At 46.3% G+C, this 17,524-nt stretch overlaps 1 protein-coding gene across 5 annotated transcripts in view; it reads left to right on the top strand.

The window, feature by feature from the left end:
* The first annotated feature begins 6,333 nt into the window (after positions 1-6,333).
* CCAR1 (cell division cycle and apoptosis regulator 1) overlaps positions 6,334-17,524 on the top strand; it is a 32,605-nt gene continuing 21,414 nt past the window's right edge. For 2 of the 5 annotated variants that reach the window (XM_058810949.1, XM_058810951.1), the window contains exons 1-5: positions 6,334-6,505; positions 13,370-13,542; positions 14,375-14,419; positions 15,101-15,133; positions 16,581-16,774. In XM_058810949.1, the coding sequence (XP_058666932.1) occupies positions 6,433-6,505; positions 13,370-13,542; positions 14,375-14,419; positions 15,101-15,133; positions 16,581-16,774 (518 nt within the window). In that variant the 5' untranslated portion in view covers positions 6,334-6,432. Of the gene's footprint in view, positions 6,506-13,369; positions 13,621-14,374; positions 14,420-15,100; positions 15,134-16,580; positions 16,775-17,524 lie in introns of all 5 variants that reach the window. The other 3 variants (XM_058810947.1, XM_058810948.1, XM_058810952.1) reach the window with 3 other exon arrangements.

The following is a 17,524-nucleotide window of genomic DNA, read 5'->3' as shown; positions in this document are numbered from 1 at the left end:
CACTCTGTATATCAGAGCAAGCAACACATTCAAATGTGATTTAAACACAAGCAAGGTAATGCTTCAGTGAGTGTTTTGGTTCAGGATGCAGCCTAGGTAGTGTAAAATAAAATACCAGCAATCCCCATCTGTGTTTTCAATCTTGGACAAACTGAAAAAGTATTTTAAATGTGGAAATTGAAACCCAGCTATTTCAATAACCATTGGCTGGAGCACAGTTCCCAAGATGGGCCTCCAGTTCCATGTCCACTATTTACTTCTGGGTTCTCTTCTGTGATACAAACCACTAATACAAAATCCTTATTGTTAGCATTTGAGTTCTTGAAAATGTCCAAATCTTTTTACACCAGGCCAAACGTGACTTACAATCCTGCTGTCCCACGTGTACCTCTCCATTTGTAACACAACTGGGCAATCCTTCCATGCTGTTTGATCCTGAAGGAGTCCTGAATGGCTGCTGCAGGAGTGATGTGGCCTTTTCCCAGCTCAGAAGAGCAAACCCTTTGTTTCCTGTGGTGTAAGAAGGGAGCAGTTGAGTTTCTCATGACCCCTGTGTTTCACACACGGGCTGTTTGTGCATGGGGATGGCTGAGTCCCTGCCCTGGAGGAATCCCTTCAGGAAATGAAGCACTGAGCCAGTGCCTCACCAAGCAATCACTCAGTGCTGGACCCCAACTCCCCTCCACCACAGCAGAAAGGCCTCACCTGGATTATGGATCCTTTAAGGGTGGGAGTTGTTGATGTTTTGTGCTGTTGTGTCAGGGTAAGAGGCTGTGAGTGCTTCAGGTGTGTCACTGCATAGCAATCGTCCTCAGGCCACAGCTCTGCCTAGGCAGGCACTCACCAAAATTCAGAAAAAGAGAGAAAGCCCAAGGGTGCTGTGTGTGGAGTGCTCTCAGCAGGCCTGTCAGGGGCTTGGCACCCCCAGAGAACACAGAATTCCCTTCACAGGCAGCTGCTGTGGCACCTGAGCAGGCAGCAGAAATCAGTTTTAGTGCTCCTTTGCTGTCTTAGCTCAGTCTTGGTGAGATATCCAAGTATTGTGTATGTTAAATGCCTGAACTAACACAGGACTCTGTGGCAAAAAAGGGAATTGAAGGAGCTTGAGAAGAAAATCATTAACGTGGTTCCTGCCTTTTATTAGAGGGCATTGAGGTGTCAGCACTGCTGTTCCTCTGCTGTCCCTGCCTGGCTCCTGTTGCACACAGAGCTGGGGCTGCTCCTCCTGGCCATGACAGCTAAACTGGCCGTCTGTCCTGCAGCAGGAACTGTGTCTGTCTGTCTGTCTGTCTGTCTGTCCTGCCGATGGCAGGGGCTGAGCGCTGAGGCAAGGTGGAAGGGAAATGGGTTCTCAGCCTCCATCTCCTGCTTCCCAAGCAATGGGGCTGAGGTTTTGAAGTGGTCAGGACTGTTCTCCTCACTGCTCTCCTTTACTGCCTGTGTACATTTGTGCCTTCACTGGGCTCTTGTGGGCTGGGTTACCCCAAGGAGAGAGCTGAAAACCTTCTCTGGGTGTGCAGGCAAACCCCCACAGCTGAGAGACACCTGAGAGACACCTGAGAGACAGACCCACACACCTGAGAGACACCTGAGAGACACCTGAGAGACAGACCCACACACCTGAGAGACACCTGAGAGACACCTGAGAGACAGACCCACACACCTGAGAGACACCTGGGAGACAAACCCCCACATCTGAGAGACAAACCCACACACCTGAGAGACACCTGAGAGACAAACCCACACACCTGAGAGACACCTGAGAGACAGACCCACACACCTGAGAAACACCTGGGAGACAAACCCCCACACCTGAGAGACACCTGGGAGACAAACCCACACACCTGAGAGACACCTGGGAGACAAACCCACACACCTGAGAGACACCTGAGAGACAAACCCACACACCTGAGAGACAAACCCCCACAGCTGAGAAACACCTGAGAAACAAACCCACACACCTGAGACACCTGAGAGACAAACCCACACAGCTGAGAGACACCTGAGAGACACCTGAGAGACAGACCCACACACCTGAGAGACACCTGAGAGACAGACCCACACACCTGAGAGACACCTGAGAGACAAACCCACACACCTGAGAGACAAACCCACACACCTGAGAGACACCTGAGAGACAAACCCCCACACCTGAGAAACAAACCACCACACAGCTGAGAGACAAACCCACACACCTGAGAAACACCTGAGAAACAAACCCACACACCTGAGAAACAAACCCACACACCTGAGAGACAAACCCCCACAGCTGAGAAACAGAGCCAGCACCTCCCTGAAGGTGCTGAGGGCTGGATCCCAGGCCCCTGCTCCTGTGCTTCCCGGGCAAGTGAATTACAGCTCTTTGTTTTCATGTGATCTTGTGAAAAGCACCAATCACTTGGCTTTGAAATTTTAAAATTCCAATCGTAATAAAATGGTTATAAAAATAGTGATATAATTAGAGTAATAATAATTTGAACAATTGAGATTAGGACAATAGGAGACAATAGAGACAACAAGTTACAGACAGTCTGGGTACCTTTTCTGGGCAAAATAAACCCGAAAATGGACCCACGTTAACAGAGGATTAACCCTTAAAAGCAACAGCCTGTTGCATATTCATATACTCTATACATGATGTATAAATTTTATTTGAACAAATTATTTTGTTTGGTCAGGGTCAATATTTTCGTTTTGAATCATAACGGCATCTTCAGGGCTGAGCAAGGCAGGAAGAACTCGATAATGGAGCAATAAATTCTCTTTCTCTGAAAGATTTAGGGGTTTTGTGGCTGCTATTTTGGTGGGAGTCCTCTCTTAAAAAAGGATCTTAGTATAGCTTCTATTTTAACATTATATAATATTATAGTTTCTATTTTAACATTATGTTGTAACCTAAAACTGTACTTAACACACTACTAAAAAAATTAATACAGCATAACTCTCTAACATAACACAGATCGCATTCATTTGAATATTTGCCAAAAGCCAAACATAAAATACACATTTTTCACAATCTTCACAGATCCCAGAGCTCCCCAGGCTGGTGGGGACCCCAAACCATCACCTGGTGCCACCTTTGGTGGAAAACAAAGCCCAGGTTGGATTTCCCAGCACCTGCCCAGCTGTGTCTGCAGAACCTCCAGGGATGGGCGCTCTCAATTCCTCCACTGAAAAAAAATTCTCTCTTTTATCAAGATGAGAAGTTTCCTCTGTGCTTCTGGTGTCTGTTACCTACAAAATAATTAAGAATTTATTGATGCCATGACATTTTTACTCATTTAAAACTTTGTCAGAAATTTGTTCTCAATGCACTTAATTTTATTGCAGTATAGCCATAAAATATTGCAATACAGCAGAGCACAAAAGCTTTTCTGTCCTTTCTCTGGGACTCTTAAAAACAACAAACCAACCAACCAACCAACCAACCAACCAACCAACCAACCAACCAACCAATTGTTACTTGCAATCAGCTAAACCTGAGCAGGTTGGTTTAATTGTGTTACATCCTTCCTGTTTTCTTGAGGGATCTGGCCAGTTCAGAATACATGTGTATATATATATATATATATATATATATATAAATAAAATATAATATATATTGTCAAATACTTTGTGCAGCAGTATGCAATAAAGTTCAGTTTATTGTATTTCAGACTTGAATTTTGGATTAAATTGTCCAATGCACTTAAGAGACAGTCTGGGGGCCTGGAATTATTTTAAGAAACAAGACAGAAGTGCAGATATTTTCCCCTGCCACTTCCAGTACAGCTGTTTTTCACCCCAGCAGCGTGGTTTGCTTTGAGCAGAGGATGCAGACACCTCAGCAATTCCAAAGGAATCATTGCTGTGCTAAAAATGGGCAAAACCTGCCAGGTAATGGCAGCAGTGTGAACCTGGGGAGGGAAAGCACCAGAATGTTCTGCCTGAGGTGTGGAAGGAAGGGGAGCAGGACACCAGCTGGTTCATCACAGGTCCAGTTTATCGAAGAAAGCATCAAACACTTACACAGCAAATAATAAGCTCATGAATATTCTGTAATTTACACCGGCCATTGGCCACACCACAACATCAGCTCTTCCCCATTCCTTAGGGGTTACATCTCTCTTTTCTCATGTCTCTTTCACTATTTGTTATCATACCCAGCTAGGCCCGAGGACACACTATCTCACAGGTGCAGGACTTGGAATTAGACATGGCTTTGTACTTTTCCAGTCTCTAGTCAGCTGAATTCCCAACACTGAGGTACAGGAATCAGGGCTGGGGTTCCTCCTCTGGGCTTCTGGGGCTTTCCTTGAGAGCCTTTATTGTCTGATAAAGAGAGCCTGGGCCAGAGGAGTGTAGAATATTCACAGTACTCTGATATTCAAAGTCCTGCGGCCTTTTCAACATTTAATCTTGTTTCCAGGTTAAAGGGTACAGATTCTGCTTTGGTCAACTGGCTGTGCTGGATGGAGTTGTGCCAGGAAGAGACAAGCATAAAATGTGTAGATATTAAAAGTAAGAACTATGCTTCTGAGTGTAAAACATCTAAACCCGCATCCAATTTGAAACAGAATTTTAAAAGCAAAGGCAGATCTGTCTTTATATATTATGAACTAGCAGATGCTGGCAGAAATTTACTTGCACCTGGTGATCTCCTGCTTCTTTATCCAGATGCCCTCCTACAAGATAACCCACCTCACTGCAAGTGAGTTTGGTGCTGCTGCTTCAGGGTTTTATTCCATCACCCACTAATGTTTTTAATCACAATGTAACACTTCAAAGTCCTATTATCATTTACAAAGTGCTGAGTTAGTCTCAAATGTAGGTAGGAATTAATGTCTCTATCTCCTTCAAAACAAACTCGTGTGGAAAAACTATTTAAGGGATGGAAAGCTGTTTGTAACAAGGTCAGGAGTTCCATCAACGCCTACACGAATCGGCCACTCACTCAAAGAGCCGGACTCGACGATCTTTTAAGTCCTTTCCAGCTCAGACTAGGAAAGCAGAGAAATTACTCTTGCCCAGAACTCCTGAAGTGCTTACTGCACTGATCCTGGCTGCAATTTCCGTCCCAAAGCATGTTAAGAGCTTTGATGCGTCTGCGGCGCGTCTGCCCTGCCCTCACCTCAGCTGACCCCGTCCCCACAGAGCGGCCCGAACGTGTGTGCCGGCTACGGGAGGGGGCTGGGGGTGCCTATCTCGGACAGGGATGGGGCCCGTTGGGTGTGTGTGAGCACTGCCAGCCTCGGTGGGGCGGAGGGGCCCGCACGGGGACCCCGAGCCGTGCCCGGGCCCGCACAGGGACCCCCCGAGCCGTGCCCGGGCCCGCGCTGCCCTCAGGGCGCTCCCGCCGCAAGATGGCGGCGCCGCGGCCCCGCCCCGCCCAAGATGGCGGCGCGGCCCCGCCCCCCCGAGCGCGCGGGCCCCGCACGCGGCCGGGCCGGGACGGGCGCGCGCCGCTTCGCGCGGTCGCAGGCGTGACGTGGAGCGGGGCGGAGGCGCATGCGCGGGGCGGGCGGCGATGGCGGCGGCGCGGGCCCGCGCAGGTACGGCGGGCGCGGCGCGAGCGGCCGGGGGCGCGCGGGGCCGGGGCTGCCCCGGAGCGGGGCCGGGCGGGCACCGGGGGGAAAGAGGGCGAGGAGGAGGGGGAAGGGGCGGCAAGGGGCGGGAAGGCCCCGCTTCCCGCCCGCCCGGCCCGGCGCCGCCGCCTCCGCCTGCCTTCGCCTTTCTGCCGTGCGGCGCTTTCCGGCCGGCGGCGGGGCCCGCACACGCGGCCGGCAGCGGAGCCTGCCCGGGGTAAAGCGGCTCTGGCGGGCCCGGGGGGAGGCGGCGGGGCCGCTGCGGGCCCGGCTCGGCTCCGCTCGGCTCGGCCCGCGTGGTGCCCGGGCCCGGCCCCGCCGTGCGGAACGCGAGCGGCGCCAGCGCTGCCCGGGCACGGCCGGGAACAAACAGCGAGTGTGGACTCGGGGCCGCACGGGCACCCTCCTCTCTCGGTGCCCGCCAGTGGGAATTTCCGCGTTTGCACACGCGTTCGTCCCGGTTTTAGAAGTGGGAGATGGCGATCGGGCCTTGGGAAAATAACATAACTTGCCTTACAACTTTCTGCGTTCCCCATCCGCGACGCATGTTCCCCACCAGGCTTTAGGGATGTAAAACTAATATTTCGAGACTTTTTTTTGTTTTTTTCTTTTCTGGTATTGAGGTTTGATTTTGATTTTTTTGTTTTGTTTTGGTTTGGTTTTTTTTGTTGTCTGGGTTTTTTTGTGGTTTTGAATTTTTTTTTTTTTTCTTACAATAACCTGCCAGTATTTGTTTCAAAGATTGCAGCTGCGTTTTATTTTATTTTATTTTATTTTATTTTATTTTATTTTATTTTATTTTATTTTATTTTATTTCCCTAGATTGCAATTCCAGAAGATAGACACCCGGGCGGTTCTACCTTCTGCCATGGCTCAGTTTGGAGGACAGAAAAATCCCCCTTGGGCTACTCAGTTTACAGCCACGGCGGTGTCTCAGCCAGGTCAGTTTACACTCGGTGTTTGAGCCCTGACCCCTCGGGGATTTGGCGATTCCATACTTGGCTGTGCACTTCAGAGTGGCACAGTGCTGACTGACTTATCCAAAGTCTGTTTAGGTGGTTTAAATCAGGAGTTTTTTCCACAACAGAGCCTTTAAAAGTCGTTGCCTGATGCTGTCTGTTGGTTTTGTTTGTTATTTGGGTTTCTTGAGGGGTGTGAGTAAAATCCCAGGTGAGTTTGTATTGATTATTTCAGTCAATAAACAACATATCCAGTTAGTCATAGCCCAAGATGTGTAAATCAAATTACCTCCTATTAAATTACATGGTTCTGGCCTAAACAATACCAGCTCCAGTAAGGTGTTACAGATTTCCTAAGTTTCATTTCCTGGGCAGCCTGAATCGACGTTTACAAATTATTTTATTCATTTGTTTTATTAATCGATTAGAAATAATCCACATAGTGAGAAGTTCTCTGGAATTTGTTACTTGGGTGGGAAGGGGGTTATTTATTTTTTAATGCTGAGATGGAACTCAAAGGTCCCTATAACCAGAGGTATTACCCTTATAATGGCAGAGAGTTTCCTTTGATTTAGCTGAGAAGTGTTTTTAATTGCCAGGCTCTGTTTAACAAACCTGTCTGGCTCCATTTGCGTGTTGGCTTACAGCACAGAAGGTTTGATGCATGATGAATTTTGGTGCTTCCATTTCCAGTTCTGGAGCTGCCTTGTGCTTTTCTTGAGTCCAGAAATCTGTTAGTGAAATGTTGGGAGTTGTGCTGCGCAGAGTGAGGAGAGCTCAGCAATGCTGTGGCACTCAGAGGGGTCTGGGTTTGGCACGGAGTTCATGTCACAGCTCCTTTGGCAATGCCAGCCTGGCAAAGCTTGGGAATTGTGACCGTGCTCACGGGGGTCTGAGGATGAGGGAGGAGACAGGATCTGACTCCGTGGTTCACAAGGCTGATTTATTATTTTATCATATATATTATATTAAAACTATACTAAAAGAATAGAAGAAAGGATTTCCTCAGAAGGCTGGCTAAGAATAGAAAAAGAATGGAATGATAACAAAGGTTTGTGTCTCAGACAGAGTCCGAGCCAGCTGACTGTGATTGGCCATTAATTAGAAACAGCCACATGAGCCCAATCCCAGATGCACCTGTTGCATTCCACAGCAGCAGATAACCATTGTTTGCATTTTGTTCCTGAGGCGCCTCAGCTTCTCAGGAGGAAGAATCCTAAGGAAAGGATTTTCCATAAAATGTGTCTGTGACAGGGAGAGTGTGACATTTTTGGAGGTGTGTGACATCTCTGGGGTGGGAATCCTCCTCTCCTGACTCAGTTCCTTTCCCAGGGCGAATCCTGTGTCTGCAGTGATTCCCATGGCACTGCTGCACTCACACTGTGCATCCCAGGGAGTGACTGCATCCTCTTCCTTCCCCTGGCGTTCTTCTGCCCAGCTGCTGTTTCAGTGCATACTTGTTCCCCTGCTTTTTAAATTTTTAATACAGACCAAGAGCACAGGAAGCATCTTTTGGGAGGTGAGCAGTGCTCTCTGACCCTGCTGGGAGCTGAAGAACGGTGTTTGTGCTTGAGCTTGCCCCTTTCAGTGTGAAGTTGTGACCTTCAGGGAGGCTGTATTCCCAAGGACGAGGTGCTGAGAGCTCAGGTGTGCTGACCAGCCTCACCTGCTGCTCAGCACCCAAGAAATGGTGCAGATTGGATTGTCCTTGTGAACCTCAGTGATAGTGAACTCAATTTAAAATCACCCTTTCAGAGGGCTGGCCAAAGCTGTTGCATGTGTTTATGCATGCCAGCTGTTTTTATCCAAGTGTCAGGTTCCTTCTCCAGAGCTTTGAGGTGCTTGGCTATGAGGGAAGGAGATCTGGATTTTTGTAACACAAACAACATGATATATGGTTATTTTCAAGCTGTCTGAAGCAGAGAGTGATGGTGCTAGAAACCCAATTTGATTATTACAAAAAGGGTAGGGTCAGTGTTGGGGGTTTGTGTTTTTCATTGTTTTGGTTTAGGGATTTTTTAAAATTTCTGATGTGGAGGCTGTCTTGGCCATCCCTGGTGAAGAAGTAACTAAATGAGTTAAAGCTCTTTGTTATTAAGGGCTGGCACACTGGTTGTGGACTGAGGGCTGTGTAATGAAGGGTCTGTGATCCCTCTGGGAGGGTTTATTAATTACTCTCTGAGGAATTAAAAGAGGGATGTGCAATTCCAGGTGCCAGCAGAGATGGATGTGTGAAGGGAAACTCCTACATGGAACACAGTGAATTTTTGCCTGCTCCTCATCTCATGCTTTTGTGCATCACAAGGCTAAAACCAGAATAAAGCCCCCACCGTGGTAGCTGAGCATTGTTAAAGAATAGATTAAATCATGCCTACTACAGAAAATGACTTTAACTTGCATAATGATGCAAAGGAGAATTCCCTCCTCCTCTCTGGCTTTTCATTTTTTGTGTCCCAGTGCTTGCCCTGTGCATGGCCATGATGGAAAGCTGTGTGGTTTTATGGAGCTGTGGTGCTGGGGAGGTCCTGGCCCTGCTGTGTTCTGCCTGGTTGGTGCTGTCTGTGCAGTGTGAGGATTTCATGGTGCAGCTGATGGTGCTGTTCCTGCTGCAGCCCCTGCAGGGACAGGCTGAGCTGTGCTGAGTGTCAGCCCCCGAGGAGCAGGAGCTGTGCTCAGGGTGCTGCTGCCTGTAAACACATTTGTCCCATGACAAATGAGCCTGCTTTGTGTGTGCCCGTTAGAGGAGTGGGTTTGGAGGAGCTTGTGTGGTGTTTGTGTTGCGAGTGTGTGAGGCTTAAAGAAACTTGGAAGGCCAAGGACCCAGTGTCACCATTTGTGACAGCTGTGAGCAGTGTCCCAAGCCCTGCATGGGGCACTCCTGGCTGTGATTCTGATAAATCCACATCACTGACCAAGGGGACATCTGTAGCTCTGTATTTTGAATATGCTTCCCAAACTTCTAGGGATCTTTAGGGTTTAGGGGTAGGAAGAGGGATAGTAAATGCTGTCTTTGTGTTGGTTGCAGTGTCTATAACCCAACCCAGAGCTGCAGCCTGGGAGCCCAGCTTCTGTCTGAGCCTGCCAGCTGGAGGTGCCACTCAGTGTTTGGTGCCAGGGGGGGTTGTTTGCCCTGCATCTGAAGGAAGGCATTTCCATCACTACTTACTGACATGATTACAAACCCTGAGGAGCTGTTGTTTGCCACTGCAGATGCTTGTGGCAGTCAGATGTGGATTGCAGACTCAGTCTGATTCATTCTCTCTCTTGTTTTTCTGTGTGATTTTTCCTTTTTGTTCTTTTTTTTTATTTATTTTTAACTAGTAATGCAAGCTCAGTTGCTTAATTAATTGGAGCCTGTTTGACCAAGATGAGTACACAGATGAAAGGCAGTCAGATGAAAGTCCTGGAATACTTTGGGGCAAATCAGTGGGAACAAGATCCAGCTTTGAAAAACTTGTTACTACAGGTGTTATCTTCTGAGAGGATTTTGGCTGCCTTTTGTCTCTGCCCTTTCTCAGTAGGTTGATCTGCAGTGTTGTAGACTATAGACACCCAGTTAATATGAAATGCTCAGTAGAGATGGCAAAATTTCTTGGTTTTTCTTAGTTGACAAAATGGGATAAGGGTCTTAGGATGGGCTGGGAATTGCTTGAGATAGTTCTGGGTTGTGCTGAAGTGGAAATTGCCATAGTGAAACTGAATAGTCCCAGGATCTGGTTTTGGCAGTAGGCGTTTTTGTTGGTACACAAAGTAGGAGAAAACTTGTGAAATTTGCTTTTGGTAATGCTTCCCACCTCCGTCCCCCTGTGCTGGAACAACATTGGGATGGAACTTTGGACTGAGTGACAGTAGCTGGCATAGTCTCACACGTTCAAAGGTGACAGCAGGCAGCAGATTGCTGCACTAATGGGAATTTCTGCTCGGCGTGTGGAAGGAAGAGGGGAAAGATGCATGCACTGACTGAGCCAGCAAAGTGTTCCAGCCAAGAAAAGTCCCAGGATACAGCAGCAAAGCTTGTAAATTGTATTTAAAGGTGTGTTTAAGGTGTGTTGTGTGAGACAGTGGTGAGGGTCCAGTTGAGGGTCTCCTTCTGGATGGTCCAAGCTGCACATTCAGATTGCAGCTGGTGATCCAGCAGGAGGATGAAGACAGTGGAGGGTTTGTCAGGAGAGAAGCCTCAAATTTTGTTTGCTGGCTTCTGAAGACATGCAAACTTTGGAATTTTCCAGGGGGGAAAGTTAATGATATGCTGTACACTGCAGAATGCTTGATTTCATTTTTAAAATCCTGTTACTTCCTGGAATGCTTGTGTGGCAATATTTGGTAGAGATCATAGTGATAGGAATTATTTTCAGTGCTGTTTATGTATTTCATTCCAAAATTATGAGATGATCAGTGCCATCAGCAGGGTCTGCTCTGCTGGAAAGGGCAGTGTGGTGAGGTGGGAAGGGTGACATTATTATTATTCAGGACCTGTGGAGGGGGTACAGCATTGTTTATGGTGACAGTCCCCAGCCACAAGCAGGGTTTTACTGCATCCCTGGGTCAGGAGTGAAAGGTTCCTTTTGCATCAGTAAGAACAGAGCACAAACTCTGCAGGAACACTGTGAATCTGTTCCTCTTTCCCCTGTGTGTCTCTGAGGGCTTTGGAAGAGAGAAGAGCTGTGTTAATCCTGAGTGTTGCTCAGTTCTGAAGATGGCTGCCTGACCTGTTTTTGCTGGCAGTGTGTTTCCCTGCCCAGTTTCTCTCTGGTTTTATTTAAACATGTGCACTAGGCTGATAGTTTAATGAAGTGATATTTGATCATGCAGCTGCCCATAACTTTTTACAAAACTCCTGCCAGAGAGGGAGCAGGTTTCCAGATAGGTTTGCAGTTTTTTGCTGAGATTTGCATTTTGCAGGGCTCTTTGTCACCCAGGAGATCCCTCTGTAAACCTTGAGCATACCTTGTCCAGAAGCACAGCCTGTGCGTAGCTGCTCCTCATGATTTGCTTATGTTCTGTGGTGAATTAAAAGCCAGCGTGACAATAAAATAAACTAATCTTTCCTTCTAGGCAGCACAAACCCTTCCTATTGAGAGCTGCAGAGAGCTTGAGTCCCCTTACACATGCAGCCTGATTAAACTCTGTTGTTCCAAGGCTGCTCCTTCTCCACCAGCCCCCCCTTCACAGGGCACAAAGACAGCACTGAGTGAAGCAAAAACTTGGTGATTTCAGAGGACACGTTCCATGAGCCTCTGTCTCACAGATGCTGTTACAATAAAGCTTTCTCTTGCCCTCACTAGAATGCAATGTATTGACAGAGCAGAGCAGCAATCTTCATTTGGCTCATCCAAATAAAGGTTGTCCAAGGAAGTACACGGGGGAGGGGGTGGGTGCAGGTGGAGATGACAACTACAGAGCTGGAAAATCATGAGCATGGAAGCAGAGATGTGTAATGGTCTCTGCTCCTCTCCTGTGGGTCACTATTGGTAGATGAATTTAGAAGAGAAGCTTGGTAGATGAATTTAGAAGGAAAGCCTCTGTGACCGTGTTCACAGGGGTCTGAGGTTGAGGGAAGAGAAGAGGATCTGACTCCGTGTTTCAGAAGGCTGATTTATTATTTTATGATATATATTATATTAAAACGATACTAAAAAAATACAAGAAAGGGTTTCATCAGAAGGCTGGCTAAGAATAGAAGAGGAATGGAATGATAACAAAGGCTTGTGTCTTGGACAGAGAGCCCGAGCCAGCTCACTGTGTTTGGCCATTAATTAGAAACAACCACATGACACCAATCCCAGATGCACCTGTTGCATTCCACAGCAGCAGATAATCAATGTTTGCATTTTGTTCCTGAGGCGCCTCAGCTTCTCAGGAGGAAAAATCCTAAGGAAAGGATTTTTCAGAAAGTATCGTAGCTACATGGTTGGTAGATGAATTTAGAAGAGAAGCTTGGTAGATCAGTTTAGAAGAGAAGCTAGTGGGATGTGATGCTTTGTGTTGAATTTGGGAAGTTGATTCACTGTAGGAGCGTTGGGGGGTGGGACAATCGGGACAGACGAAAATGAGAGATTTTTTTAAGTTAGTTTGTGGAACTTGGGGTTTATTGCAAAGGGCCTGGGTGCATGGCCCTGCTGGGAGCTGCCAGACACGGCTGGAGCAGGATGAGAGGATGAGAGGGCAAGAGAGTAAAAGGGGTAAGGGAGTGAGGTTCCCATTACAATACAATAAATCTTCTGTGTTGAATATTCTAATTCTCACTAACCAATATAGTACAACATACAAATCCTATAGCATTTCCATACAGCCTATCAGGATCACTACATTACCATCCTGTGTTACATTTTAAACCCTAAAAACTCCTCTTTGGGCCCCTTCTGCCAAGCTGTAGGGTCTGCTCTGACCCCTGGGCCTGTCTGCAAGCAGAGGGTGTTGTTCCATCAGAAGGGGATTGCTTTCAGTTTGGCTACATTATTGTTTTCCAGTTGTTCAGTAACTGAGGTATCTCAAAGCTTGCTTTCATTTCAATCTTGCTTACAGTTTCCATATTCTCAAAATCTTTTGCCAGACAATCATATTTATAAGGCTTTCCTGTTCCATCTTCCCCACCATAATGGTCTCTGCTCCTCTGCTGTGGTTCACTAGATGAATTTAGAAGAAAAGCTTGCTAGATCAGTTTAGAAGGGAGGGCGTTGGGATGCGATGCCTCGTGTTGTGTTTGGGAAGTTGTTTCCCCGCCTCGGTGCTCCTGGCTGAGGTGAGCACCGCGCCGCGCGTCCTGCGTGAGGCGGGCAGGCCGCGGAGCTGCGGGCGCTCACCGGCCGCGTCCCCCCTTCCCTCCCTCCCTCCGTGTCTCCGCAGCTGCCCTGGGCGTGCAGCAGCCCTCGCTGCTGGGAGCCTCCCCGACCATCTACACGCAGCAGACGGCGCTGGCAGCCGCGGGGCTGACCACGCAGAGCCCCGCCAACTACCAGCTGAGCCAGAGCGCCGCGCTCCAGCAGCAGGCGGCAGCCGCGGCCGCGGCCCTGCAGCAGGTAAAGCACCCACCGCGGCCGGCGCTGCCCGAACTGCGGCCGGCTAAAGGACCCAGGAGGAAAGGAGAATGGCAAATGGTGAACATCGCAGTGTGAACCTGTCTCTTATCCATGGCGGGATGGGCGGGGATAGCTGGCAGAGGTGGAGTTGGTTAGGGGGACTTTGGCATGGGGAGGAGCTGAGTTGTAGCGCTTTGGGAGAATGGGGGTGCTGCATCTAAGCTGAGAATCTCAGTATCTCCCATCTCTCTCTCTCTCTATGTATATATATATATATATTCTTTATGGGATTTTGCATGATTTTGTAATGTTCCTTAAGCGTCAGGCTTAACAAAAATTGCTGACTTTAGCTAGAAAGAGAGTTAGTGGGAAGTTGGGCTGTAGAGGAGCTGATTTTTAGCCCTTTGGGAGAATGGGCTTTGCTGCATCTAAACTGAGAATCTCAAGTATCTCCCACCTCTCTCTCTCTCTCTGTATATATATATCTCTATCTCCTTTATGGGGTTTTGCATGATTTTGTAATGTGACTTAAATACCATCTTAAGCATCAGGCTTAACAAAAATTGCTGACTTTAGCTAGAAAGAGAACATCAGGGCCCACTCTACAGGCTCAGAATAATTGTTACAAAAATTATATACATTGATATTATGAAAATTATATACATTGATATTATGAAAATTATATACATTGATATTATTAGTTATTTTTAAATTAAAATTGTTAAAGGTTGATTGTTTTTATCTAGAGCTTGCTAAGCAGGTAACTTATATTTGATGTTATTGCGGTAATAATTCTCCTGTTTATGGAATATTTTGCTTTTATCTGTTTCAGCAATATTCACAACCTCAGCAGACTCTCTATAGTGTACAACAACAGGTTTGTCTGATTCTTACTGTGTACATCACAAATAACTTTAAAATAATGTTGATTGTGTGTCTTGTAGGATTTGTCTCCGAAATCATCCTCATGTGGGAAGTTGTTAAAGAAACTTAAGTAACATAAAGAAACTTTGTGTGGCAAAAGAGAGCTTGAAGTTCATAAACTTGGAAAGATGTGTGCAGAATGGAAACCTGCCTACCTTCCTGCAAAAACAAATTTTAGAAATAATTTCTGTTCCACGTGTAAATGATTTTCTGCTGAACTTTGCTCCAAACAGGGCCGTGTATTTTAACTGCTGGAAAGACGCTGTCCAAAAACGTTCCCTTTTGGATTTTTATTATGATCTTCTAACTTAACAGGATTTTTAAAAAAGAATAAAAGTACAAGGGAATTACATACCTAAGCTGTTCCAGCTGCCAAAATTTTTTTGGTATTGCTATTAACTTTCAGTTCAAAAAAATTCAGTATTTCTCTTTTCTGTATAAACCTGGGTTATACAATCTCAAAATTAACCCCAGAGGCACAGTTTTACAGATGTGCAAACTGCTGAAATGACCAAGCCCTAAAGGACTATTAACTGACTCAGATTAAGCAAAAAATCTTACTTGTAAAGAAGAGGTAGAATTGTACAATTTCCTTAAGCATATAAAATTAATTTATAACTTTATTTATTTTAAGTTGCAGCAACCTCAGCAGACCCTTTTAACTCAGGTTAGTTTGGCTTTATTGTTTGGTCTTCATCCCCAAACACAGATAATGCAAGAGTGCAAATTTGTGACATCTTGGTATTTTAATCTGTAAAATGAACTAATATGAATGAACATTTTATTGGTACAGGTTTATTTCATCCAGATGTTAAAATATGCATAGCCTTGGTTTCAAAAATTAATAGCAACCACTCTTCCTTAATCTTGAAGGGAACATATGTGTTGATGATTTTTTTTTTTTTTTTTTTTTGAACTTCAAGTGTCCATTTATTTTGCAGTAAATAACAAATGGGGAAAATCTTTCTCTTCTCTCTGGAGGAATTTATTTTCCTCTATTAACAGTATGTGTATAAAGAGGTTAAAAGGAACCTTGCTGAGCTTGATGGGTTTAAAACATGCAGCCATTTAACACATTGCAAATTCCTCTAGTTCCATTTTCACTTGAACTTTTAAACAGGCTTTAAAAAGGTAAAAATGTTTGACTTGATTTCATTACCTTACTGTGTTCTGCTTTTGTAAGGGGAGTACATGACCTGTTGAGCTAGGGAAGGGTTTGTGTTGTCCTCAGCCTTTACTGACTTCTGATTCCAGGTGGGATATGAATGCAGAATGACCTCTTAAGCATTTATTCCTAGCAAAGCTGGGAATTTATCTCCACTTCAGGCCCACTGTGTGTGTTGCCTGTAGACAGTAATGCATCTTCATGCTTTTTGTCTGGACAAGGTACATTTTGTAGACAGTAATGCATCTTCATGCTTTTTATCTGGACAAGGTACATTTTTGGGGGAAGCTGACTCTTACAAAAAAGAATGATAAACAAAACCAGTCTTCATTAAAGTAAGAAGCATATAATCTTCAAAAAAACCAACAACCTGACAAAAACCACAAGAAACTTCCATCGTCTGAAATATCTGTTCTAGGTGCTCTAGTCACATTAACTGCTGGAGGAGCTGCTCCCTGGCAGTGTGAGAGCACTGAGTGTTCCTTTGTTTTACCTGAAATGTCAGTTCTAGGTGCTCTAATGATGTTAAACTTATTTCTGTGGCTGGAGGAGCTGCTCCCTGTCGGCGTGGCAGCTGTGACAGCCCTGAGCGTTGACTTGTTTTACCTGAAATTTGTATTTTAGGTGCTCTAGTCATGTTAAATTGTTATTTGTGTGGCTGGAGGAGCTGCTCCCCGTCAGTGGCAGCCGTGCCAGCCCTGAGCTTTGCTCTGTTCTGCCTGCAATGTCAGTTCTAGGTGCTCCAATGAAGTTAAACTGTTATTTGTGTGGCTGGAGGAGCTGCCCCCGTCAGTGGCTGCCGTGCCAGCCCTGAGCTTTGCTCTGTTCTGCCTGCAATGTCAGTTCTAGGTGCTCCAATGAAGTTAAACTGTTATTTGTGTGGCTGGAGGAGCTGCTCCCGTCAGTGGCAGCCGTGCCAGCCCTGAGCTTTGCTCTGTTCTGCCTGCAGCCGGCGGTGGCGCTGCCCACCAGCCTGAGCCTGTCCACGCCGCAGCCGGCGGCGCAGATCACCGTGTCCTACCCCGCCCCGCGCTCCAGCCAGCAGCAAACCCAGCCCCAGAAGCAGCGGGTCTTCACGGGAGTGGTCACCAAGCTGCATGACACCTTCGGCTTTGTGGATGAAGATGTCTTTTTTCAGCTTAGGTAAGCTGTGAGCGCTCACCTGCAGATGTGATCGCTTTGTGATGCTCTCAGTAGTCAAAAGTGGAGATGGTTGCGCCCTAATTCTGTGTGCAGCAGTGTGTTGTTTTCATTCGGCAGTGAAAGTCAGAGAGGTTAATAGATGTCTGAGGTACTTTGTGGTGCTGTTCACAGGGGTCCCAGAATGAGGGAAGAGATGAGCATCTGACTCCATGTTTCAGAAGGCTTGATTTATTATTTTATGATATGAAAGCTATACTAAAAGAATAGAAGAAAGCATTTTATCAGAAGACTAGCATGCAAGAAGTGGAATGATAACAAAAGCTTGTGACTGACTGAGAGTCTGAGCCAGCTGACTGTGATTGGCCATTAATTAGAAACAACCACATGAGACCAATCCCAGATGCACCTGTTGCATTCCACAGCAGCAGATAACCATTGTTTACATTTTGTTCCTGAGGCCTCTCAGCTTCTCAGGAGAAAAAATCCTAAGGAAAGGATTTTTCATAAAATGTGTCTGTGACAGTACTTCATGTGAACTTTTGAATTTTTTTAATACAAAGCCCAAAGCTGGGAGATCCAGAGGTTGCTAGCTTCATGTAATAGAAAATTGCAGAATTTGTGGGTGATTAAAAGCACAAAACCCACTGTCTGCATGTCTTAACTTGGTGCTGTTTGGGGAACTTTCCCCTTAGGGCCAAAGACAGGGAATTACTAAGTTCCTGTACATACCTGAACTGAAGCAACTAATGC

Source organism: Ammospiza caudacuta, chromosome 9, assembly GCF_027887145.1.
Source record: "Ammospiza caudacuta isolate bAmmCau1 chromosome 9, bAmmCau1.pri, whole genome shotgun sequence".
Lineage (NCBI taxonomy): Eukaryota > Metazoa > Chordata > Aves > Passeriformes > Passerellidae > Ammospiza > Ammospiza caudacuta.
The sequence above is the reverse complement of the archived record's forward strand: the minus strand, read 5'-3'. Positions and strand labels throughout refer to the sequence as shown.